This window comes from Cynoglossus semilaevis, chromosome 4 (assembly GCF_000523025.1).
Source record: "Cynoglossus semilaevis isolate Cse_v1.0 chromosome 4, Cse_v1.0, whole genome shotgun sequence".
In the NCBI taxonomy this organism is placed as follows: domain Eukaryota; kingdom Metazoa; phylum Chordata; class Actinopteri; order Pleuronectiformes; family Cynoglossidae; genus Cynoglossus; species Cynoglossus semilaevis.
The window spans coordinates 12215065-12241046 of record NC_024310.1 but is presented as its reverse complement, the minus strand read 5'-3'; the positions used below and the strand labels follow the sequence as shown (position 1 = coordinate 12241046).

At 43.4% G+C, this 25982-nt stretch overlaps 1 protein-coding gene across 1 annotated transcript in view; it reads right to left on the bottom strand.

Moving 5' to 3' along the window:
• The window catches only part of kmt2a (lysine (K)-specific methyltransferase 2A), a 31741-nt gene that overhangs the window by 3145 nt on the left and 2614 nt on the right, over positions 1 to 25982 (bottom strand). Inside the window, exons 2-27 of the mRNA XM_025055229.1 lie at positions 17908 to 17980; positions 14484 to 17806; positions 13846 to 14023; positions 13118 to 13346; positions 12325 to 13010; positions 12153 to 12226; positions 11814 to 12050; positions 11560 to 11706; positions 11323 to 11421; positions 11029 to 11149; positions 10806 to 10919; positions 10390 to 10574; positions 10099 to 10275; positions 9613 to 9723; positions 9269 to 9342; positions 7170 to 7384; positions 6987 to 7081; positions 6768 to 6905; positions 6516 to 6674; positions 6312 to 6423; positions 6129 to 6207; positions 5836 to 5996; positions 5596 to 5742; positions 2851 to 5452; positions 108 to 2759; positions 4 to 18 (exon numbers count right to left, since the gene is read on the bottom strand). Of these exons, the coding sequence (XP_024910997.1) occupies positions 4 to 18; positions 108 to 2759; positions 2851 to 5452; positions 5596 to 5742; positions 5836 to 5996; positions 6129 to 6207; positions 6312 to 6423; positions 6516 to 6674; positions 6768 to 6905; positions 6987 to 7081; positions 7170 to 7384; positions 9269 to 9342; positions 9613 to 9723; positions 10099 to 10275; positions 10390 to 10574; positions 10806 to 10919; positions 11029 to 11149; positions 11323 to 11421; positions 11560 to 11706; positions 11814 to 12050; positions 12153 to 12226; positions 12325 to 13010; positions 13118 to 13346; positions 13846 to 14023; positions 14484 to 17806; positions 17908 to 17980 (12203 nt within the window). The remainder of the gene's footprint in view (positions 1 to 3; positions 19 to 107; positions 2760 to 2850; positions 5453 to 5595; positions 5743 to 5835; positions 5997 to 6128; positions 6208 to 6311; positions 6424 to 6515; positions 6675 to 6767; positions 6906 to 6986; positions 7082 to 7169; positions 7385 to 9268; positions 9343 to 9612; positions 9724 to 10098; positions 10276 to 10389; positions 10575 to 10805; positions 10920 to 11028; positions 11150 to 11322; positions 11422 to 11559; positions 11707 to 11813; positions 12051 to 12152; positions 12227 to 12324; positions 13011 to 13117; positions 13347 to 13845; positions 14024 to 14483; positions 17807 to 17907; positions 17981 to 25982) is intronic.

The following is a 25982-nucleotide window of genomic DNA, read 5'->3' as shown; positions in this document are numbered from 1 at the left end:
GGTATAAGGTCTTTTGAACTGTTTGAAAAAATACAGGAAAGGCTTAGAATTCATTAATAACTATTAATATAAAGTGCTCTAGGTTCTTTCTTCTGGAACCAGCTCACCATGGGTTTGATGCTGGTCGTCCTGCAGCAGGGCTGTGAAACTCTTCTGCCTCCGACGTCCTGAGCTTCTTCCCACTTGTTGCGCTGGGACCTTGTCTGCTCCTCTTGGCTTTCTGTTTGCTCTTCTCTGTTCCCCAGCCTTTCCTTGCTGCTGTCACCACGGCAGTGGAATTAGGAGGTTTCTGTTCTGATGACTTGGAAAAAGGAGTTGTTCTGCTGCTCTGGGAAGGTGCCGGAGTTGGTGCTGGTGCAAGTACTCCAACAACATGTCCCTTGGTAGGGCATAGAGGAGTGGCCGTGCCCGATGTTAAAGTTACAGTGTTGTTTTGACTTGGGTCCAGAGTCTGAGTTCTGTTACCTAACAGAGACTGATGCTGTCGCTGGATGTTAGTACCTTCTGCCTCTCCTTGCCTGTTGACAGCCATGCTGATGGTCTGTTGAGAGGGCAGGACACAGATGCTACTGCCTATTGATGTCTGCATTGGTGAACTAAGTTGTGACATTAGAGGAGCTCCTGACTGGAGGACCATTGGCTGATCCGATAGGCCTAAACTGTGTGGACTTGCCTTGAACAGGAGGTTGCCAATAGACCCTGTGATCTCTGTAGAACTGAGTACAGGGGAGGAGAGTGAGACTGAACCCGGAGCCAGAAGGCCTGTGGCACCGCTATGGGGCACAGAAACGACATTCAACACTGACTGACTGGGGTTGAGGCTGGAGACTGTGCAAGGAAGGAGGTGTGTGGAGGAATCATGACCCAAGATTCCGGGCTGAGCCGTACCTGTGATCCGTTGTTGTAGGAGAGTGCTGGGGTCCAGATACATAACCCCACCTGGTTTTGGTCTTTTGATAATATTTGGAACCTTGCGTTGAGCAGCAGGCAAGGTGCTCAACTCAACTAGGCCACTAGGCTGTCCCGGGATTCCAGCAGTGATCTGAGGGGAAGACAGGTTGATGAGGGTCATGTTTGGTGGTCCCACCTCAGATGGGGCCAGGGTGGGTTGACTACGGGAGCGGGCCAACTTTTTGTTTTTTTTGGTATGCAAACGAAAGATGGGTCTTTTTCTGCCATGAGCAGAGGGTAATACGGTCGGTGAAGTAGTAAGAGTGGAGGGACTTGACACAATGGCTACACTGGGACCCAACTCATGTGGTCGACTTGCCTCTGAGACTAAAATTTGAGACTGTTCGTGGGCCTGAGAGGGTAGCCCTATTAGAAGCCCTGAGGTGGTGCTTGGAATTCCTGTCTGGAAACCTGTCTGAGTGGTTCCCGCAAAGGTGTGAATGTGAGATGGATGTGCCATTGTGCCCAGGACTTTGCCACCAGCAGGAAATATGGGCTGGCCTGCAGATAAACCAGTGTTTAACCCTGTAGTCAGAGTCATAGAGCTCAGCACAGCAGGAGAGCTGGTATCCATCACTGCGGTTGTATTAATCTTTTGGGTAACACCATTTGGGACAGTCTGAAGAACATAGAGGGGATGGAATGGCTGATGGACTACAATAAGCTTATCAGGGCCTGGTTTAATGACTGCAGGACCAGAAACCTGGGTTTGGGATGGTCCTGGTCCAGGGACTGTACTAGGACTGCCCGCAGCTGCACCTGAGGTTGGGAGATACTTATGACCTTGAAGAGGTAAGGAGGGAGAACTTGGAAGACCAGGTGTACTGGAACTCCTTGAACCATCCTGGCTTCCAGGAGGATCAACCACTTGGCCAATTGCAGGGCTAGGGATAAATTGCTCAGGAGTCATGTGACCTTCAGTGACTTGTGTTTCTCTGCTTCCTAAAGTGGCAGCATCGTGCTGATTCTCCGATGGGGACCCACCTGGCCCTGCTCTTTTTTTGTCCCCTGACTTTTCTCCACTGAGGCTCTCTGTGTCAGAAGCCAGGTTGAGCAAGGCTCGGTCTGAGGTATCAGAAATGAGACCCCCGGTCGAGTGATTCTGACTGCTGCTGACACTTGGGCTGCGTGTGGTCAGGACAGAAAGGTCAGAGGGCAGTTCGAGCGGTAGATAGGGTTCCTCTACAGATATGGAGCTGTTCACGCTGTTATCTACTACACCTCCACTCTCAGTGCTGGGTAGGGGCTGGGAAAAGTCATCAAACAGAATTTCTTTGCGCCGATTGACATCCACTCCAACGTATCCCTCATCGAGCAGCAGTTCTGAGGAAGACGGCTCAGATTGTTGACCCAGAGTCTGCATAGACATGGAAGGTGTGTTCAACACGAACTCCATAATGTCCGAGGGCAAAATGTTCCCACAGTCATCACTGTTGTTGTTGTCAGAGTCTGATTTCAGCAGGTCTGTGCTGAGGGATAGTTGGGCCTCAAGAGGATCCTGACCCTGACTCTGAGGCTGGGACTTGACACCAACTCCTAAAGGAAGACAATTTTCTTTCTGGTTTTTTCGTCCTTCTCGGGTGTTGCCACTCACTGGCCCCGCATTGCCGTCAGAATCCTTATTGGTGTCATGGGAGTCATGTTTTTCAGTGTACCTTTCCTTGCCCCTTCTCTTTGAGGTGGTCTTATGTGGGGTGGAAGAAGAGGTGGATGTGGTAGTGGTGGTGCTGGTGGTGCAAATGCTGGTATCACTTTCAGAGCCATCATCAATGCCATCCAGCTGTCCAATATGAGGCTTTCCCAATGTCCTGTTAAACACACACAACAAACAAGGTGAAGATGGTTTTTATAAAATCATAAAGTATGTTTTTTTAAATTAAAACAATCGAGTGTACTTACAAAGCACTGAGCATGTCATCCTCAGCTTTTTCCTGAACCCGCTGGTGTTGCTGCTCTTCATCTTTTAGAAAACGCTGGAGCTGGGACCCCCTTCCAAGACACTGGTCTATCCCCTCTATAGATGGTAGGCCCTCACCCGGATTAATTACTGTGCGGGTGAAGTTGTAGTAGTAAGCGTCTTTACTTCTCTGTTTCATCACACTGTCTTCATCGTCCCCACTGTCCACTGATGATGAAGACGTGCTAATGTCATCTGCTCCATCCACCTGTCCCTCAGCTGACTTCTTGCGGCCACCACTTCTCCTCTTCACTACCGTTCCAGTTCCATCCTCACTAGTGTAGAAGGCAAGGTCTTCTTCCCCATATGAGCGAACCCCATAGAATGGAGTGAGTCCAAAAAACATGTTGGACCTTGCGCGAGCACTGCGTCGAGGGTAACGCCTCTTGGCTGACCCAGAACCATCGCTGTCTTCTTCATGATGTTTATCATCCATGACCCTGTCGTGATCATCATCCGGTCCATCGCCCTCATCCTCGCCGTCTTTTGTTAAGAGGCTGTTGCGGTCAATGATGTCACCACACAAATGCTCCTTGTGCAGGTCGTCATCCTCAGTAGGAGTCTGAGTGTCAGATTCAGAGCTGTCACTGCTGCTGGCAGATGGTGAGGAGAAGATGGCAGCACCTGAAGAGCGATGGACTGCAGGTGAGTCGGTGGAGGTATTGTTTGTGGAACACAAGGAAGAAGAAACACCACTAAAAGTCCTGGTCCCATTTGGATCAGCCTTGCTGTCACTCTTTAGAGATGTAAGTGTGGAGGGTTTCACTGGTCGCCTTTTCTCCCTTAAGGACAGAGACACTTGGTTTGTCATCTGTTTGGATTGAGACTGAGAAGATGTCTTCAATCCTTTATCAGCAACTAAAGTAGCCGGTTGCAGCTGCTCCAGATCTAAAGTAGAACTGTTCTTCTGAGGAGAAGAGTAGTTTTCTCTTCTCTTTGAGGATGTCCTATTGCTTCCCAGGTTCTCGTGCTTGTCCCCCTGAGTCTTTCCGTGGACTTTGGTGCTGTTTCCATGCACTGCTGCATCTCTGTTGCTGCAGTTGTGGGAACTAGGATTTGACACATGTGTATTGGAGCAGGTGGTGGCTGTAAAATTACTGTTGTTAAGGGGGTTCTTGTTGCTGCTGTTCTGGAGGGTCTTGTTTCTTTCACGATCTTTGGACACCTCACTGCTGCCTGCTGACTTAGCTTTGGGGTATTTCTCTTTGGCAGCCAAGACTGCAGCTGAAGATACCAGGTGCATGGAGCCTCGTTTAATGATGTCATCTTCTGCTGATTTTCTTGATGGCCAAAAAAGCTTATCAGTTGCCACTGGAGCTGCACCTGCCACGTAATCATTGGATTTTCGTGCAATCGATTTCTGAAGTGAAGTTTGTATGGACGAGAGTTTTCCATAAACAGAATCTTTAGGATGTGATGCTGGTAATGGATTTCCAGAGCCACTGCTACTCTCCTTCCCTGAGCTAGGCTTGTCCTTAGACTGAATAAAGTTTGGGGTAGGAGATGATCTGTGACGGGGCAACAAACCTAAGTTTGTGGAAACATCTTGGTCTTTGCTGTGTTTTCCTTGCTTTTCTGTCTGCTTGGTGCTGACCTGACTTTTCTGCTGACCTGTGAGAATAGCAGTGCCTGGCAAAGGGGAAGACTGGCCTGAACCTGCAGATGCCAGTCTGTGGGACTTACTCTCACCTCCAGTCTGTTTGGGGTGACTGGTAAGGTTGCTGTCTTTCCCTGAGCCAGAGTCTTTGTTTCTCTCGGTGCTTCGGTGACTGGTATCCCTCAAGGGAGGTCGACCCCTGTCAGACTCCCTGCTCGATGGTCGATCTTTGCCTGAGTCTTTTCCTGTTTCCCTGCTATATTGCCTTTGCTTCCCAGAGTCCTTAAACAAAGTGTCTATAGTGAATGATTTAACTTTATCCACCTCCTTGTAGGGGATCTCTCTAGAGGATGATTTGCTTTTGTCAGTTTCTCTGCTTGCATGTTTCCCCTTCTCGGAATCTCGGTTTACTTGTCTCCCCTTTTCTGAATCTCTGAAGGAATCTGTGCTATGAGACCTTCCTCTCTCAGAGTCTTTTAAACCCAAATCTTTACTTAGGACCCTCCCCTTTTCAGTCTCTTTGGTTGGTTGGCCCTTGTCTGTGTCTTTTTCTCCAAGCTCTCGGGACGTCCTGTCAGACTCCTTGGAAATATGGTCTCTACTTGTCCCTCTCCCCTTGTCAGAATCTCTTACCCTGTGGTCTCTAAAAAGATGTGACCTGTTTCTATATCTATCGTCTTCTCTTTGAAGTGAACCTTTCATTAAATCTTTGCTAGGGTGTTTGGACTTTTCAGGGTCTCTAGCAGGGGAAGGAATAAGGGGAGGGGGCGAAGTAAGTGGTCGTGATAAAATCCGAGTTGGAGAAGTCATCCCTTTTTGCTTGTTTGATTGGGGGAGAGGAGGAGAGAATGAGGGCGAGCTGTGGCGGCGTGAGTCATTCCTCATGCTGGGGCTTTTCAGGAAATCTCCTGTCCCTGTCTCATGTTTTGGAGGCTGAGAAATAGCTCCTAAAAAAGTGCATGTAGACACTTTCAGTAAGTTTAACAATTACATATATTTCCATTAATTATAATTACCATGAAATTAAAATTATCTCTTATTCTAATAACCTAATTATTTCCACTAATTAAATAAATAAAGAACACATTACCTGCAGAAGCCATAGTACTGGAACCGACTGAACGTTGACATGGGGGGTAGCTTGGATGTCGGTTCCTGGTGTAAACCCTGAGCTTGGCAGTGTTGGTGGGGGAGAGGCTTTCAGAACGTCTCGGAGATTCAAATGGATCAGGAAAGTCTAAAGATAAAATACAAAATTAAATATGAAAGCAACGTTTGTGAAGATAAGATACATTAATATGAAATTCAAGGCTTAGTGCCTGTGGATTACCTGCTAGGGGAGGTGGACTATGTGCTATTGTTCGATTCTCTTCTGAAGCAATTGCACCCTTTAAGTCTGACTCTGTCACAAATGGGTGACAAACTAGAATCCTGCAGGTGTATACACAACGCTTTCGTGCATCTAAAGTACTCCAGTACACCCTGGAACACCTGGGGGTGAAAAAATATTTTGAAGAGCCTTGGTTAGCTTTGTGGTGCAGATATCCTCTGTCAGATACAAACATTTTTACAGTGGCACACCATAACAGAAATGGTACAGAAGAACTAATATTTTGCCCTTACTGGTATCCAACAGGAAAGAGTTTCCGTTTGCAGTCAGACAGTTCAGTCAGTATTCCCAGACAATCAATGGTCATGGAACCTAGAGTAACGTTTAAGTCAACAATGAATGGTCACGTAGCATAAGGCATGATACATGATAAAACACACACATCCTTTATCGACCACTACCAGCCGCCAACTCACCTATCATCATGTGGACATTCTCAGGCTCAAGTCCAGTGAGCCATTTTCTCCTGAAACTTATTCCCTCCAGGTCCACTAGGATCCTACGGGTCACCTCAAACTCTGACACCACCTGGGCATGATATGATAGACCATTTAATTATTTCCCTACTTTTTTGCTATCAAGGTAAATCACATCATGTTAATATTATATGATATCATTACTTCTCCTTTGATGAGGTCCTTGTGCTTTGGACAATAGACTTTTTTGTCCTCCAGGAAGATGCAGTGACACTGGCGGGCGCACATGAAGTGGTAATTACAGCTGCAAGAAGTGAGGCAGCAGCTAACTGTGGCTCCTGGCTTTTGACACTTCTCACAGTGCTAAACAAAAAGAAACGAACAGGATTGATTGTCAAACGGGAGGTGAAACTTTCCAACAACAACAACAACAACAAATAAAGGGAGGCGTCCTACCAGCAGTTTTCCCCTGAGAACAGCAGTATGAACATTTTTCAGCGCTCCATCATCATCTTCAAACACCTCGGAGGACCACAGGGCACAGTTCACATGTGTCCACTCGTTCTGGCCGATGTACAACAGCCTACCGCCCTCCTAAAACAAAGAAATTTGTGGTCGTTACACTGATTTGTCCTCACAGATGCTAACATGAATCCTGGCAGATCTCTCACTTACGTTTGTGTTTTCATCACCATACTTTAAACAGAGGACACACTGTCTGTTATCGCTTACACCTGGTGGAGGAGGGAGTTCTGGGCTGTCGTCACAATCTAAAAAGTAGAAATCAAGTCCAGTTAGGGTCACCGTTCATCCAACAGTAGACACGCTGGCATTTCTTCACACAGGTTTCTCTCTTACCTGGTAGGAGTGGGAGGGGTGGGGGCAAAGAGGGGGGTACTAGTGAAGGTGGAGAGGCAGGAGAATCTGGTTCTCCGGGAGTCTTGGGTTGAGGAGCTGGTATGATCTTTTTCATAAAGTTGGGATGCTCAGCGCGGGAAAGCTCCTGTCTCTCCTGCCACTGGGCGTAGTTGTGATCTAGGGATGGAGGCAGCACGGCGTTTGGAAGCAGTCCACTGCTGGGAATAAAGAAACAACTGTAAATGCCATATGGTTTTGGATCAGACTGTTGTGTACAAATTAGACTATGTTACGCTCTGAATTCTGTGTAACGATGTTAAAAAAAAGCAATTATGTTGATTTACAATGTCTGTGAAGCTTGAGGGCATCAAATGAAAGAACAATTTCTAATGCAGAATAATTTAAGATAATTTTCGTAGCAAAATCACCAGCGTCCAATGACATCAAACGGTAAGATAAACAGACGGAACAAAAATGCAACTGCACCACAAGTCATGTTCCATTAAGATGACAAGATTTGAAAAATGTGTTTTTTGAAGTAATTTAGAGACAAACATTCTAATATTAAATGTTTCCTTACAAGGAAAGGTTAAATGTTGTCTAATCAACACTGACATAACAAAACGCAGTATAAACAAGCTCCTTTTCCAAGCAGTAAAAATTGATTCTTTTTTTAGTACAAGTATGTCTTTAAAGTTTTATTTAGACAGAGCTTAAAAGAATGTTGGATATGTATTAATCCAGTACAGTCATCTAGGCAGACGTTTATCTACTGATGGTCAGTGAGTCCAATGGTTGGGTCACTGATTTACTAGACTGAAGCTCTGATATTTAATGCAGCAGAGAAAACTGAATAAACCACAATTAGACCACGAGAATGAATCACGGTGTTTAGGTGTAATAAGACACTGCTTTGGTTTCACATCCCACAATGCCTTCAGGCAAAGCAGCATAAATGGGTTAAGAAAAGCTGATGGCAGTCTTGAGGGAGTTCAAGTGTGCATGTGTTTAAATGTGAATGGAGGTGTTTGGTTGAGATGACACTTATTTTTTATAAAATCAAAGCTTCATGGTTACATGATTAGCTGTTCTGTCTGTCATTGACAAATAACAGCCTTGTTTTCTCTGTCTGATCAACTTTTATTCATTATATACACAAAGTAAAAATGATTTATATATCTCTTATATACCTGCAGCTCTGGGGACATTTCCGCGACGGTTTCCCTATAGAGAGCTGGCTGATTCTAAAAATAATGTTAATCAGTACTGTTCTGTGTCTCTCTGCCTCTGGTCATCTGTTACCTACTTAGACTCAGTGCTGACCTCTTTGGCAGGTTCACTGAATCAGAGAAACTGTGCTATCAGACTCACTATAGCTGCATTAAATCTTTATCACACCCTTCAATCATTGTCTCTTATCCCCTTAAAGATGTTTAAAAACAGCAAGGGTGTTCTGAAAATCCCCAAAAACAGTATATCACTCATATAAAAATACATTTTTACTTAACTCTTTTTTCATAGAAACAAGGTAAAGACAGTGTGCAGATTTTATCACTCCTAGTTTACATCTTTCTGGTCGCCTCCTAGGCACAGATGATAGTGCAGCTTCTTGCAGTGAAACCACATCTTACTTTATTCCTTCAGTAATTACAGAGCTACAGTTCTGCCAATGTCAGTTCTCCTCCAAATGTTTTCAGAGAAGCTCAAATTACACCATTACAAAAAAAATGTTTTCACTGTATTTTAAAAAAGTCCTAGCACATCACACACTGCATTGTAGCCATGACTATAATACTAGAATTACTGGATGTACTTCAACACTGACTTTTAGGCTGTTTGTGTTAGTTTGCTGAGTCATTCATAATTACATTCTGCTACCTGACCTTAAGTTAGAACGAGGGGTTGAGCAAACTGCAATACCCCTGAAACAGATTTTCATATAATGACCTCATGGGTTGATTAAATTAATCAAACCCAATGCACAGTGTACAGTCTCTAAAATACAGTCAGTTGCTCTTAATGATTTCCTCAGAACAGTTGGATACATCCCAGACAACAAATATAAAATCAATTTTTATAAATGTGTGATGGACACTCACTTGGCAGAAACTTTTTGCCTTTCCCAGAATCTGGACTCTTTCACTTTGAACCATGGGAAGATTCGGTCCATTTGCTGAAACAGAAAACACGCAGTGAGGTTTGCACATCACGCTACTAAAGCACTTGAACAGATCTCACTTTGAGTCAGGAATGTGATGAGTCACGCTGTGGCTTAATAGAAAAGTCCTGATTTAATCATGCTGCACAGTAACTGCTGCAGAGAGACCTTCATGAGCACATGTGTGTGTTTGTCATAATGACTTCTCATAACTTAACAGACTTATTAAATTCCTTTTTACTGCATTCACACTGACATAAGTCATTATTAATTTCAGTTTCTTACACGTATAAAGAATGATTTGACCATGCTGTTTGCCTTCCTGCTCTCTGGTTGGCCACCGTCACTGTTGATGGCTGTCTGAATGATTCGCACGATGTCATCACTAAACTCCAGCTGGGAGAAAAACATTGAACAGACACAGTTATTAAATGTAATTGTTATAACAGGGGAGCAGTGACCAACACTGGAAAAGTCATCAACCCAAAAAAGTTATCATATTACTGTTCATCTTTCTGACATAGAACAAATGAGACCTTAACTGGGATCATGCAAGATTCAGGTCGATATACATATGATAAGTGAATAATGTTTTAAATTACCAATGAATAACTTATATATACGTATATGCATATAGATATATACAGTATATATGTATGTAAACATATATATATATATATATATATACACATTTATATATTTCTGTACATAAAAACTGCATTAACATTTGTTTACAGATGATGACATTAGGATAAATAATGGTTTTATTACCAATGAATTGTATAGGCCTTGATCCATCTTTTTCTTAACAGACTCCAGGTCAGGAGGGGAGTCACTGGGAGTTGAAGAGGTGACTTCTGTCAGCACTGGAGGGTCTGGGCCCTCTGGGGAACGACGGGACGGAAGACTCTCCTCCGTTTCTGGATTCAACTCTGGAGGCTTCACCGCCTGGTCCAAAAGAATTCATACAAAGAATTCATTTCAGTGATACGTATGTACCCAACACTAACAGGTTACAAAGATTATAAGTCTTGAATCTGAGAAGAGAGACGTATATCTAACCTGTCTGTAGCGCAGCAGGTGTGTAGATGTACGTGAGTTTAACAGTGCAGTGAGGATGTGGCAAATACAGCCCTGAAGTTCCCTTTCCAACGCCATCCTCCACTCGGCTGGATGGCGTTCAGTACATTTGGTGCACGTATAAGCGACAGTCTCTGGCAGCTTTGACAGTAGCTCATACATTTCATCTGGAGGATGGTAAAAAATGGCAGGTCATTACTGTGTCCGTTATTGAGTTTATCTTGTAACAGTATCACATCAATACGACAGCACTGCAGGGGCCGGCTGTCAGTCAGCTTCATCCATGGCTGACAGGGCAAGTCACGAAGCAATAACTGCTAAAAGACACTGAGAACAGAGAACTGCTGGTGTAAAATGAATATAAATCCCTTCTCTGTGGCTCTGTGGGGGGTACTAACCTGTTAAATTTTCACACTTGGCATGAACCCAATGTTTGCAACGAACACATTCCATCATCTTGCTGTCATAGTCATCATCATCGTAGCACTTATCACAGAGCGGGCAGAAGTTCCCTGGTGAAGAAAGCAGCAACATTGTCATTTAGCCTGGCTTAAAAGCTTATAACGTATCCAGAAAATGTCTTCACACTGATTTTTTATCCTGCCACAAAGTTTCACACACCTTTAGCGAAGAGTTTGGCACAGTCGTGACACATAGAGAAGTCATGGGACCACTGGGCATCCCAGGTCTTCCCAGGTTTGGTCGCTCCACAGCTTTTACAGCGTACACATTTGATGCAAATCTGTGAGGAACACACAAAGCACTTAAGAGACAAATATTTGCAGCAGGTTGGTTGCAGAGAGGGACTCACATTGGACTCACTTTGTCAGTATTAATTCTGACAACTTATAATTTTAGTCAAAAAAAACCCAACCATTTTTCTACACAGAAAGCTACATATGTGTGTGTAAATACCCAGACTCTTTTCTTCTTTGTTGGTTTGGCAGGATGGTTGGGACCCAGGCACTCCGGGTGGTAACTGTTACGGCACTTATCGCACTCCAGCATCTCCTGCTGTAGTGAAAGAAAACAAATGTGAGGTTGATGTTAACATATATATATATATATATTTATACCTTTGTGTTGTGAAGCGTTAGTGCTGCGGAGCACTAACGTAGATGGTTAGTGCTTGAAGTGAGCTGTATGGCTTACTTTTGTTTTCTGGTGATGATGCCCGCAGACCTGACAGAATCTACATCTTCGACAACACCAGTTCTCAAACTGCTCCTTTAGAGGGCGCTCTGACTCCCCCAGGCAAAAAAGATGGAATGGTTCACAGCATACTTGACAAAAGACAAACTAAAACACAGAGAAAGTGGGAAAAGAAAGAGTAAAGATGTGTCTCCTGTGCCGATTTAGACATTATGTAGACAAACTGGCAATAATTTTGAAATGTATTTTATTACCTCAACATTGCCACTGCTTGCACATAAGAAGCAGAGCACCCTCGGGGTGACAGGCACAGAAGTGAGCAGGCTGAGGCCACCAGCCTCCCACACCTTCTCCACATCATGGTCCCTTTTGAAATCAACTCTGATTCGATGCACTCCGTCGCAGGGCGCTCTGGACTTCACCTGGCCTCTAGTCGAGGGAGTGCTCAGCCAGTTTAAAGAACTGCTGCTCGGGGGTTTAGTGGTCAGAGGCTACATGGGGTCATCACACAAGAGAAGGGACACAGAGGAGTGTGAATAAAAAAAGAAAGTCCACTGTTCATGCAGCAAGGTTCCACAGTCACAACAACTCACCTTGTCTTTTGGTCTCTGCTTGTTAGCTGTAGGAACGGTGCGGAAATTTGGCTTCTTTAATTGCTTTACTTCGACTATGAGACAAAGAGAAAATGTAGAATGAGTACAAACACTTTGAATGAGTACACTATATACATGTTTTACACTGTAGTGTGACTTTGGTTGCAGTTACCTCTATCTGAAGTATTTTTTGAAGGGCTTTGTTGTAATGAGTGCTGCTGGGGTTTCTTCTTGGACTCGGTAACGTGAACCTTGGGTGAAGCATCTTTTTTGGACGGTGTCTGACTCAAAAGAGCAGGTGGTTGCTGTTGAGGTGGTGGCGGAGACTGTGCAGATGGACAGGGGGAATTCTGGGCTGAAGACGACGAGGAAGATGAAGAGGAAGAAGATGAAGAGGAGGAGGAAGTGGAAGAGGAGGAAGAGGACGATGTTGGTACACATGATTGTGGTTTGTGACCCTTTTTACTGCTCACACTGCTCATGACAGAAAGCTGTTTGGGCTCTGGTGTTGGGAGTGCGGGTGAAACAGGGTCTGCCAGTGTGCTGGGGGCCTGAGGTGGGTCAGCTGGGGCAGGGGAAGATGTAAGGACTGAAGGTGAGTGCTTTGACGATGGCTGCTGCCTTGATTTTTCCTCTGTTAGCTTCAGAGGTGGAGTTTCACTCTTCTTGCGTTGGGGTTCCTCCTTTGGTGGTGCAGGAGTGGGTTTAGGACCAGACTCCAAATTTGGTCCTTTCACCAGATTAAGAGCATCTTTCTTCTCAGTAACCTTGTTCTTTTTCTTATCTTTCTTGCCCTTGCCTTGTTTCTGAAGAAACATCTTAGAAGGCATCCACTGCAAGTTCTGACACTTTCTCATCCTGTACAAAGTGACACACGCAACCATTTGTTACATCAATATTTAATATTCCATTAAGAAGATCAAGCTCTTGTGTTAAAACAAACGGTGTGATCAGGTCAAACTTACTTGCAGCATTGTTTTTTAATGTTTCTTCCTCCAAATTTAGGTTTGTCCAGACAGTTGGTACAGACCCCACAGTCTTCTGGAACCTGGCAGCCTGGGCATTGGCCGCATCGACGTGACCGCCGTCCTTTCTTCGGTGGAGCTTCTTGGACAGGCTTTTGCCGTGTTTCCCGTGGTTTTATGGGCGGAGACTGAGGCTCTGCCTCTTCAGAACCTGCTACTGATGACTTGTCTGTAAAAACATTAAAATTGAAAATAATGACTGACTGTCTGTCTTAAGATTTATGTGAAGTTTAATGTCAGTAGTAGATTTTGGGAACAAATGAGGCACCATTCATTTAGAATAAGAATTTAGAAGAATTTTTAAAATCATTCTTAATCGACATTGATAGAGTGGAACCTTGTTCATAAAACACATTCAAGTTCTTGAATATATAACTTTAAAAACAAATCATTTTAAATGACTGCCCTTCATTAGACAAAATGAGGCCTGAAGGCTCATCCTATTATCAATAATCAATGCAGCCGATTGCATCTTGATCAATCTCCCATCGCACCTGGTTTCACTGTGTAACTATCATCGTAATCTGGCACAATAAAAAAAATCCTTTTTTTTATCCTTGTACCCATATTTTGACATGCAAAGTTCCAACCTTGCAACCATAATGTCTACCAAACTAACAGGACAAACTGAAAAACTCACACATCAGTAAAACAATAATTTGCCTCACCATCATTCCCCATGGAAGAAAGTATTTTCTCTCTCTCCTCCCAGGGCAAGGCACTAAGTGTGGGCATATCATCAGGGAACACTGCCCGATTACGGCCAAGAGCCACAGCTGCACGACGACATACGTGCTTAATGCGAGGACCACGTACTGAGGTCTCTGATGAGTCACTCTCTTGACCCTGCTTACAAAAAAAAGCAACAGAGAAAAAAAAATCACACACAATCACTGATGTGCAATGTAAAAAAGGAAGACAAACCTTCCATCCTTGACCAACAGTACAAAACCTCTGAAGAAGATGAAAATTGGTTAACAGAAGGCAAGTAGACAGGAAGGCACAAGTCTAACTAAGACAAATGTGTAGTGTCTGCCTTAAACCATATAATCTTAAAAACAGCAGTGGAAGAATAGATATTATTCTTTCCAGGGGATAACACATTTTCAAAAGAAAATATGTTGCAAACCTTTGCATAATGTATGAAGCTCAAAGAATTCCCCTTATGTAACACCCTCAGTGGGACTTTCCTATTATCAGGTTTCACTTTGACTACAAACACACACACACACACATTTCTATTTTTAACAAATATTCCTAGCATCATTATTAAGTCACTCCATGATGCCTATATACTAAAAAATACCTGACTGACCTGGACCTTGGTCTGGTCTGCAGATTTTTGCTTGTTCTTCTTTATCTCAATGAGCTGGGCCTTGGCTTTGCTCAATAGTCCAACCACCTGTTTGTCAGTCACAGACACTGTCTGTTTTTCTGCTTGTGCCAAAACTGATCCAAGAGAGGTCACAGGAACCTGCTGCTTGCCCTGTTGCCCTTGAATGCTTGCCGTCTGCTGGGTTGGAGTACTTTGCTTTTCCTTCTCCTTCTCCTTTTCCAAATCCTCTACCTCCGCTCCCTTCTCAGAGGGTTTCGTTTTCTTGGGTAAGCGCCCTTTAGCAACAGATACAGCAACTGGAGATTGGACCCCTCGCACCTCTGGGGAGGCAATTTCAGAAACATTTTCAACTGTGGTGGATTTTTTTCTGCCCGGAACCTTTTTTGGAGCAAGATTTGAAAGCGTGTCTTCGGAATCCTTCAAGTCCTTTCTTGCATCTTTCTTATTCTCCTTTTCTTTTTCTCGGTTTTTCTCAGAATCCCTTTCTTTCTCCTTAGCAACAACCTCCTGTGGAGCTGATAAGTTTTTCTCTTTGTTTCCTTTTCCAGCACCCCGACCTGTGTCCTGCGTACTGGAAGGAAAGAGAGGGAAAACTGGAGAAGAAGTAGAAGATGTGGTTGACAAAGGAGGTGGGTTTCCAGCAGCCCCTCTCCTGCTTTCAGGTGTCCCTTGTGTGGCAAGACCCATGGATACAGATAAGTAGTTGCTAAAGGGAGCAGGAGTTAAGGCACTGGTGGCAAGTGGACTTGCAGAGACCCCTGGCAGAGAGCTGGAATTGCTGCTAGAGACGGAGCTTGTCAGCACTGACATATCTGAGGAGCTTTTCCCGACTCGTATCTGACCTCCGATATGGCTGCTGCGTCTGGTCATCGAGTGAGATGGGGACCGTGGGTGGCCACGTGGCATTCCAGGTACAAGTCTTCTTTTTCGACGCAAAGCCCTGCTAGAGATTGAAGATGACTGATGTGTGGAATGAGAGCTGGATTGGCTCACAGATGATGCTTGAAGGGTGACAGATTCAAAAATACGTGAGTGGGCTGCACTGGGTGTAAAACGTGGAGCTCTGAGTATTGGACTGCGCTTCTGGAGTGGCGGATCAAATCGTGATGAAGAAGGATGTTGGTGGTGAGTATGAGTGTGATGAGTAGCAAACAGGCGAGTACCTGTACCAGTTCCACTCCCTGGTGCAGGGAATGACACCTGTGCAGCTCCCCCTGTTCCACTAACACTTTGGGGAAGCAGCCCTACATCCTCAGGTGTGAGAGGCGGAGGGCGGAAGTTGTCAAATATAGGCTTACGGATGAGACCTTCCTTGGCATATTTAGCAGAGGAAAAGTACTGCTGTTCAGGCTGCATTAGGGACTTCCAGCGAAAGGTGGGCTCTCTGAGAATTGAGCGGCTTCGTTTGTCTGGTAAACTAGACAGAACTGACGGACCAGACAGAAACTGAGGGATCTGATGAGGAATCCAAGGTGATGGAGGATGGTGTTCACTGATAGCAGCTGTAGAGGAAGAAGCTGACTGAGGAGGCTGTGGGGGAGTAAGAAGGGGAGGAGGTGGTGGTGATGAAGAAGAGGAAGCGGTGGATGAAGCTTGCTGAGAATTAACAAGTGTAGAAGATGACAGCACTCCCGTAGGTGGGTTGATAATAGGCTTTTTCGGGCCAGTGGTGAGAGCTTCTCTTATTCTATGGTTTTGACTTCCTCGCCCAACCCCTGGTTCTCTACGGCCCCTTCTGCTCCTCTCCGTCAACACAAGTTCAGGTTCTGGCTCAGAAGGAGGTGTGGGAGGCTGTGAACTGTGCAACATGTTGCCTTCCCTCTCTCCTTGTGAGGACGGAGAGTGATCCTCTGGTTCTGACAAAGCCTGTGTGGCTTCAGAAACCTGGGAATCACACGATGAGTCATCCAAGCTTGGGCTGCTGGACCTGGAAGACTCTGCTGAAGAGAGCTGAGAAGAATGCTGTGACACAGCACTTGAGCCACAAGAAGCTGCACTACTACTAAATCGTCCATTGGTGGCATTGTTGCTGGTGTTGCCATTATTATTGAGCAATGTGGCAGCAGTTGATGGGGCACTGGGAACGGGGGCAGGAGGTGGCGGAGGTGGAAGGAGATCATTTGCAGCAGATGTACTAGAGCTAGTAACAGCTGGTGTAGATGAGACCTGTGCTGGGGAGGGTGATGAAGATGTGGTGGAGGTGGACTGGGTGGTTGTAGAGACATTTGAAGAGGTTGTATCTATTCTAGGCATCTTCATGTGAGGTGGTGGAGTTCCAAAGCTGCCCTCATCTTCAATGAAGCGCTTAGGGGTTTTGATGATACGAAGAGAAACAGTGCTGACGACAGGCATGATAAACTGTCTGATGTTCTTCAGTTGGGTCTTCCTGATGCCAACTTCGAGGGCTCCAGCCCCACTACCTCCCATGTTAACAGCTTCTTTCTCCTTTCGCTTCTGAGCTCCTTTCTTTGCACGTTGCAGCAGCTGTTTCGCAATGGTGGCATCAGTGCGTTTAGAAGGCGGAACGATCCTGACAGGCTTTCTGTGGCGGGGACTCTTTCTGAGGCCGACTGCCTTTCCAGTCTTGGAGGGAGGTGGGGAGGCTGGTGGATTCATAGAGTCCTGGTCCTCAACTCCATCCACATTCCTCAGCATTGGCTGCTGGGAAGAGTGTGGTTCAAGGCTTCTGTCCCCCCCTCTGACTCTCAAGTTCTTGTGTTTCCCATCCTCACTTTCAATAGAGGTAGACAGCTGTGCAGCAGCAGCTGCTGCTTCAGCTTTGAGCCGCTCCGCAGAAGGAGGTCGCCCACGTCTGCGCCGGGGTACACCGGGCGCAGCCTTGAGCCGTGCTTGAAGAGGACCAAGCTTAGTTGCTCTTAACCTCTTCAGGTTGGTAACTTTAGATACACCTTTAAGATGATTTGCATCACTGTCTTGAGAATGAGCAGAACCCAGTTGTGTTCTTTTAGCTCCCTTTTTGTCTCTGTCCTCCTCTGTGTCCATGCCCATATCAGACAGAACCAGCCCACTGTCTTCTTCTTCTGCATGGTTGCCTGTACTCCAAAGTTTCCTGCTACCTGAAGATGGGGGTCGACCTCTCCTCTTTTCCCCACTTCCAGGTGGTCTACCAGGTAACCTCTTTATCTTCTCAACTGGCCTATCTGGACCCTCGGGTTTTGTCTGTGTTGGCGATGGTAGAGGAGTGGGAGATGGTAGACCCAAAGCAGCTTTCTGTGCACTCTGGGCCCTTGGTGGTCGGCCTCTGGGTTTCTTTTCTTGTATGGGTTGGTCATCTGTTGGAACCACACAAAAAAATTAAGAAGAAATAGGGGCATCATAAACAACATGCACGTTCACAGGGATGTTGAGACAGCCGAGCAGAAGGTCACATTACCTGAAGAGGTCGCTGATGCATCCTGTATCCGTTTCTGTTCAACAACTGCTCCAAATCCATCAAATCCCTCATCCTACCAAGTACAAAACATACAAAATATATCATTAATCTTTGGTAGCAACAAACAAATAATATTAAGGTTGAAACAAATTTACAAACTTAATCTATCATGTAACATAACATTTTGGCCTAGATGATTAACTTTGCCTCAGCCTCTGAGTTGATCAAAAAGACAAGCAAGTGTTCTAGGCAGGAAAGAAGCTTTCAATCTCACTTTTACTTGCTGGCTCACCCCAGTGCTCTCGAGTTTCTCTTTTGTGATGACATATATGCAGTTGGAGAGTCCTCAAACCACAACAGACAGTTTGAATTGCAAGCACCAGAATTTTACTGGGTGACTAACACACTGCAATTCATTCCCGTTTCCTGAAGGAGCTGTACAATTCTAAGGGGTTTAGTCATAGCCGGACACACTACCAGGACAAAGACATAAAGCAAAAGGAGACTTTAGGTCTGGCTAAACTTGTAGAATTAAAAATGAAAGGAAAGTTCAACTGTTGAAATAAATCACTCTAGAACCTATCATTTAGTCTCTTGACTGAACACAAAATTATGACACCAATTGCAATATAAAAAACATTTAGGACTGACAACTACATTAGCAGTGTATATGCATGTACTTGGAAGCTGAAATGTTTTCACTAGTAGATTCATAACATATGAAAAATATTTAATTTAGTTTTTAGCTCCGGGTGCCTTGGAATTGTAAATTAAAAAGGCAATAAAATGTGATGCTATACAAACACTTTACAATTCTTTTTGCAGTTTTAATGTGAGGTATTGCTTTACATATTGATTTAGGTGTGAAAAATGCACCAATAAATAAGTGTCTCTGTGGAGCATCCACTTGAGCTTGAGCTCACATTCACTGGGGGGATGTATCTTCTGGATCTACAGGCTCCTACATGTGCTACTACTACGTACTGTACATTCATTGTGCGTTTAAGAGTGGAGGTGAGTATGTCATTTCATCGTGTTTATTTATAGCAGCATGCAAGGATGTAGTTGAGGTCTTGTTGGCCCAGTTTGTGAAGCAGCTGCTAACCAAGAAATATTGTGTATACACATGTACATAAATGCTGATTTCCAAAAGCAGAGAATTACAATGACAAAAAACAACAATTACAACATTTACCTCTTTCTCTAAAACCCAGGATTGTTTATAGTTCAGATATACAATTCATCAGTCAGTCAATAATGCTATTAATACTGGTGAGGAATGGCAATGTAAGACTCTTTTATGCTTCAAAGTGCTCTACAGCTTCATTTTCCTCCACTACATCTTTCCATTTTCAAACTCACAGTAATAATAGAATTCTCTCCTCTCTGAGCAAGCTGCTAAGCTGCTGCACTTGCTTGGTGTTGTTGCAGAGCTGAGGGGGGCGGAGTACCACTAGACCACTCTGATTACTGTGATATTGCGAGTAGTAGTCAATGACATCACAGACGGGCTTGGTGGAGGCAAGTGCATGATGTCGAGTGCGCATGTTCATAGTGCACATGCACATTCTGACATGTGCACATGCTCCTTGGGGTGCTGTCAGCCACACAAACACCTCACACACTGACAAACATTAGGGGGAGAGAAAAGAAAGGGCTCGGAGATGTAAACAAGAGTGCAGGAGTGTAGGGGGAGGGGAGCAAAGGCATGGCAGAGCAATGACAGGAGGAGGGCTGTGGGAGTGGGGAGAGGAAGGGAGAATAAAGGGGCGAGGATGCAGCATCTTGACCGCACGTAACATTTACAACACAGGGAGTGCAGACGTCTCCTGGGAGCCAATGATGAATGGGGTTTTTAGGGTTTTATCAAGGATTCAACAAGACATCCCCGCCCCCTCTACCATTTTCTCTGTATCGTGTTTTCCAAACACATATTCAATAACTCACTTATTGAGCAGTTACTTGCTTCCCACCCACTGACTTCTGAGCATCAAGCAGCAGAGTGTGAAAACAGGGCTCCGCAGGAGCTCAGTCACAGGGCAGGCAACATGAAGGAGTAAATAAACATTAAAGTGGAGCGGCAGGGAAAGGTTCTTGTTCTGCCTTTTAAACATACCAGGGATATAAATATTGTTGAAAACAAACCAGAATGTTGTTTCTTCTCCTTACCAGAGGAAGAATGAGGCTGGTTTTGGCTTTTCTTTAAAAAAAACAAAACATGATTTGGGTAGTGGGCTCCTGAAAGCATCCAATGCTCCCTGGAATGTGTAAAATGCAGAGAACATATTTGGAACAACTGTTAACTGATAGTAATTTCAAATTTTTTATATGGAAGAAGGTAGAAGAAGAAGAATTTTCAGCTTTTTCATCGAGTTTTTACAACAGAAGCGTTACAATCAAACACTAGTCTTTATTTGTATAAAAAGTTTAAAACTAACATTTATAGAGTTACATTCATTTAATTTTTTTTACACAGTTTTGTCCATCATTAGATTTTAGTCCAGATGAACATCAGCTTCTATAAAACAAAAATTAAAATAGACAGATTAAGGTGATGCATGAGGTCATTTCTGAGACTTAAAAGATTGAGACTTGCCATCATTAAAACCTGCAACTTAATTAAAAGATCAATAACATTACCAAAAGTTTTTTCTACATTTTGTTACAGTATGTTACAGTATGTAACAAAAACTTCACTTCAAAGTAATCTGAAATTGTTCTGCATGATGCAAAAAATCTTTTCAGTCGCATCAGAGGCTGGGCTTAGCTTAACTATGTAGAGAGCTGGGGTGAAAAATTTTGTCTAGAATGTTGTCCAAAAAGTGTGTTGGCCCGCAGGCCAATTCTTATAGCTGGGCTACAGACGAATCAGAATTGGTTTTAATCTCTTACTGATGTCTTTAGAAAAGAGAAACCTACACAAATACTCCGAAACTATATTGTTCTCAACAAAATCTTGAGGACTCTCCCTTTGAACTGCTCTGACATTTCATTGCAATGATCAATGCAAAAATGATTGAATCTGAGAGCCACGAAACACTGAAAGGAAACCGTTTCAAGAGAATGAAACAGCAGTGTCGTTTTCTTATGGGGTGGAAGGGACTGTCCCTGACACGAGAAATGAATATGAAGTTGGTCTGATGCACAGTGAAACACACTCTCAAAGTGTGTGCAGGACTTAAACCCTGTCTCATGAAAGGAAGTCATCATATAATTATATCAACTGTCTTTTCTTCAATAATTTTAAGGCTTTTATTAGAAACATTAAGCACCTTCTCGGGCTGTCATTACAGCCAATGATTGTCTATTAACTTTGACAATAATTGACAATTGTTGTATCTAACAGACAATTATAGTTAATTGAAGTACATTCATCAAACTGAAGGCAACACCAGGATGAATATTGTCTGCGGCTGACAGGAAAGGTGTTGAGTAAATGCTTGTGTTGTCAATTCAAGACCTTGATAGTCACTACTGCTTTTAAAGAAGTTATGAGTCTTCACGACTCTCGATAGCGATGTTAAAGAACATTGTCTTGACAGAATCAATGAAGCCTATGTCTTTGATTTACTGTGCAGACATGATGCATCCTGCTTTCCTGGAAAATGAAGTGGCGATGAGCTCATACACTGAAATAGCTCCATGATGACACATCAGAGGAATTTAAAGAAATGTGCCAACAACAAACATTACCTATTTGGGAAAAATATAAGTAATTAAAAAGAAACTGAAAATATAAATCCAACATCCCAGCCTCTGTCCAACACTTCCTATAACACATAAATCACACCGTGGGACTAGCAGTGGTGACCTCTGGGAGCCCCAAGCAAAAGGTGAACATTTGTCATGTCAAGTGTGCAACCACATGGTGCAAATGTTTGCACATTTGCCCACCAAAACCCCAAACAAAAACAAACACTTAACAAGAAGTGTCTTTGGTTCTTCTGCCTTAACTCCAACATTAGAAGATGACCATTGCCCATCTCACAGAGATTACTCTGTGTTATATTCCTGCCACAGTGTACCCACAAACAGGCACAATAAAATGTTGATTTAATGTGCGTGATTCCACAGCTTTCAGTGGCAGTGGACGTACCAGGGCAGTACAACAACAAGGGTTGACAGTACTTTTCAATGCAGGAAAAGTTCTTGTCCTTCCTTACGTGTTATCCCTGACACATATTATCTCTAATTTATTCCTATAGACCCCACAGTGGCAAGGTGGTGAGCCCTGTGGCCTCACAGCAAGAAGAAGCAGCTCAGGAGTTTGTGTCACACTTTGGACAGATGGTGTGTTTCAGTGTGGGTTTTCTAGGTTTCCCCCGATGTGCTTCGTATCTTCAGGGAAAATCTGGGGTCTTCACACAGTTCTAAAGGTTGGGGGTATGGTCAACTCTGAAATGCCGTGGCAGCAAATGCAGGCGTAAATGAGTTTTATGTTCACTGAAATGTACAAGCAACCTGTCCTCTAATATGACCAACATTTTGCCAATTAAGAACCAATTAGTAAATGACCGAGGGCAATCACATTGTCAGTTAAAAAGTTTATGCTGGAATTGTCAGAATACAATTTTTTTTACAAACCAATAGGCGTGCAAGCATTTTCATTTGTGAACTCTGTGGTAAACAGTGAAATACAGTATGAGAGTCAACCACAGTGAGGACACCTGGCAGGAAAATGCTTACAAAGCTTTTCTCATAAACAGACAGCATTTCTAAGCCAAAATGGAAAAAAAAACTTTATGTATTAGTCAAAATAATAAAAGGTGATTTGCTGAGGTGAAACTGCCTCATTTATCCATGCATCTTCAAGTTGCTCGCATCATAACAAAACAAATGTTACAGTAAGTGTAGCTATTGTCACACTGCTGTCTGTTAAAATACCCCCAACCTGCTGACATTGTTGACCTACATAAATGAATGGGCATGAGTATTTGAATGATGTATCAGGCCCAACACTGATGCTGGTATTTGTGCATCCCTACTTTTTGGAATGAAGAACAGAACACACAGACTCAGTGTGAAGGGTGGGACATCTACTTCAAAATGTATGCATTTAAACAATAACAACCGATTTGTAAACAGCTCACTGTCACACACTCCCTTCTGTCCACCAAAGCAAGCAGCATGTACTGATTATCTAATCAAAATAAAGACAAAGAAGGCACGTCTTCTACTTGAGTGCAGTATGGGACATAAAGTCTGGGGAACACCCCTGCAACACACCCATGCACAAACTCCAGTGCTACACACACACACAAATACACAAAGAGTGAGAAAGACGACACAATTGCCTCCTTTCTCCCAATCAGGCAACCCCAAAAGCAGAAGTAAAAGCCCCTTGCCCGCCTGCTGTAGCAGTATAAAGCTATAGATGGGAGGGCCTGTGACTAATTCTGCTCCCAGCGTTGTCCCGTTGGGAGGAGGGGTCCTGCCACACACCCTTTGATATCCCTACTTGTGCTCTTTGTAAAAGCCAGAATAAAAGCAGACACAAAGCTTCCTGCTCTGGTCCACACGCTGTCTCTGAGATGGGTAAGCATGTGAAGGGGGGCTTGTCTTGGATTTAAATAGGCCAAACACCTGCTGGACTGAAACCCTTTTCCGCTCAAACACACCATTTCACTCAACCGAGTGGGGCAAATAGACTTCAAGGTTGATACATCTATAAAGCTGCACTTTTGTTAGCCATGAGTACTGGTCATAATCTGTGTGTAGAGTAGATGTGGTGGAGAAAACGTGTAATGAAGAAAAAACACAGGAAGATGATGCAAAATCCAATTAGAAGTTGTGAAGGTGATAAGGTCACACACAGATAAAGTCAAGACAAACTTCACCCAGTTACCAAAAAGGACACAGCAATTAGGGCAGATCAAGAAAATAATTTCCCCTCTACACACTGACACACAGACATACACACACACAGAGAGAGAGCTAAGAAATGCCTTTATTAGTGGGGCAACAGCCAAGAAGCAGCCTTTTGAGCCACCCCCAATAGGCTTAGTAATCCATTCCAGTGGCAGCTGTCAGAAGAAAAGTTGCTCTGCCTCTCAGACAGTGTTGTGTTTTTGAAGTGGATTTGGGTTCTTCTGCTTGGATAGAAAAAAAAGTGGGAGGACTTGGGGGTTAGGGGGTGGGGAGGGCAAGTGTCAGACTGTCCCTCTGTTCAGGTTCAGCCGGTAAGCTCAGCAGGCTGCAGCAAGACTGAACAATCCTCCCCAGTCTGGACAGACAGCCACTGGAACAAATTCTCAATGAAATCACCATGCTGTTTCCACATCTTTTATACTATTTGGGTTCCAACAAATACAGTATAATGGTCCAATCTGTCACCACAAATGTGTTAGTCTTGTATACATTGCTTGAGTTAGAAGAAGATGGAAAGGACACATTCAGCAATATACCATATATACTATACATAACAGCAACTATAACAATAAAAGCAAGTTGTGACTGTTAGTTGCACTGATGATGATATACAGTAAGAGCTCAATGTACAATGTTCTATTACATCAATCTCACTGTGTAATTGTTTACATATATAAAAATTAATGCAAAACTACAAAATGTTAATTTATCACTATGAGGTTCTGTTCAGACAGAAAGGTGCTTTCACCAAAAGTTTTAAAGTCTTAAGTCTGTATATTGAAAAACATAAGGTCTAAATATAAGTTGGCCGAACACAGTGAATAAAAGATTAATTGGTCTGCAACAATAATGTTGTTTGCAAACTCCATAGCCTGTACAGCAAAGACACCAGCAACTTGGTATCACCATAACACAAGGAACAAAAGGTAGACGGGCTGTATACTTGCATAGCACCTTCCTAGTGCCAAGTGGACAAATCAAAGCACTCTACACTACAGGTTTTACCACCTACTCAATAACAGCAAGGCTGCCAGGATCTACCAAGTTGGGATTCTACAACACAAGACAACTGCAATATCTACTGACTATAGCCATAGCCATTATAATAACAAAAACAAGAATTCTATGTATTTTGTACAAGGTCAGGACATAAACAGATTCATGATCTGACCATAAATCGATTTCCCACACATTAATGTCCAAGCATAACAACAGTTCAACTTCTGCGCAGAAAAACCTATTCCTGTTTTGCAAAGCCAGCTGTGACTGTAGTGATAGAAACTACAATAAAATTACAAAAATTACAATTCTTTCTTGTTCCACAGTGTTCTTCACTGCAACACACAAAAGTAAAAAGCTAGAAAAGTCTAGTCATATAAATGTAATGTTAACATTAAAACCTATCTTTAAATACCACATCATCAAGATACACTTTACTTTGGTTTGCAAAATTGTGACCAAACTAAGTCAGTGCGTTTTCCCTTCTCATATGACGTTTAACATACATACATAGAGAAATATAGCAACAACATTGCTTTGTTTACAACTCTAGGATCACATGGCAACATCATCTGGGCTCACATAAACACAGGTGATATTATGCTTCTAACTTTTGAAAGCAAAAAAAAAAAAGCAAAATAAAACAAGTTGCTGACACCGCACAGGTCAATCACTCTCTCATTATCCATGGTAGCAAATGTGGAGATATTTCAAACTGATTCGACTTTTTGCATTACTGAGAAAATGAGAGAAAGTCAAATAATTAACAGACTTCATCTGTTAGAGTCGTTTGAATTTAGCGGGGATGTAAGTGTGAGAAGGAAGAACTGATAAGAGCCATAAAAATGAAAAAAAAAAAGTTATATGTCATAAATGCTCCAACAGCCATTTACGGTTTACAAAAGTTACAGGTAAATTCTTGTGGTGCCCTTGTTCTTGAAGATGCTTTTTTTTAAGGAACGCATTGCAGGATTGTGGTTAAATATTCGTCAACATTTCCATTCAAGCATCTATAAAAACAAGTATTTGCCTAGACAAACCAATAAAACAGGTAGGTTATTTAACTTTTCCACTGTGGACTAAAGTACAGATATGGTGATCCCACATGGAACACTAAGGGGTGTTCTCCTGACTCTGTATGCAAACAACAATTCACACTCATATTCACACCTAGGGTCAGTTAGAGTAAAACACAGTCCATAATTAGG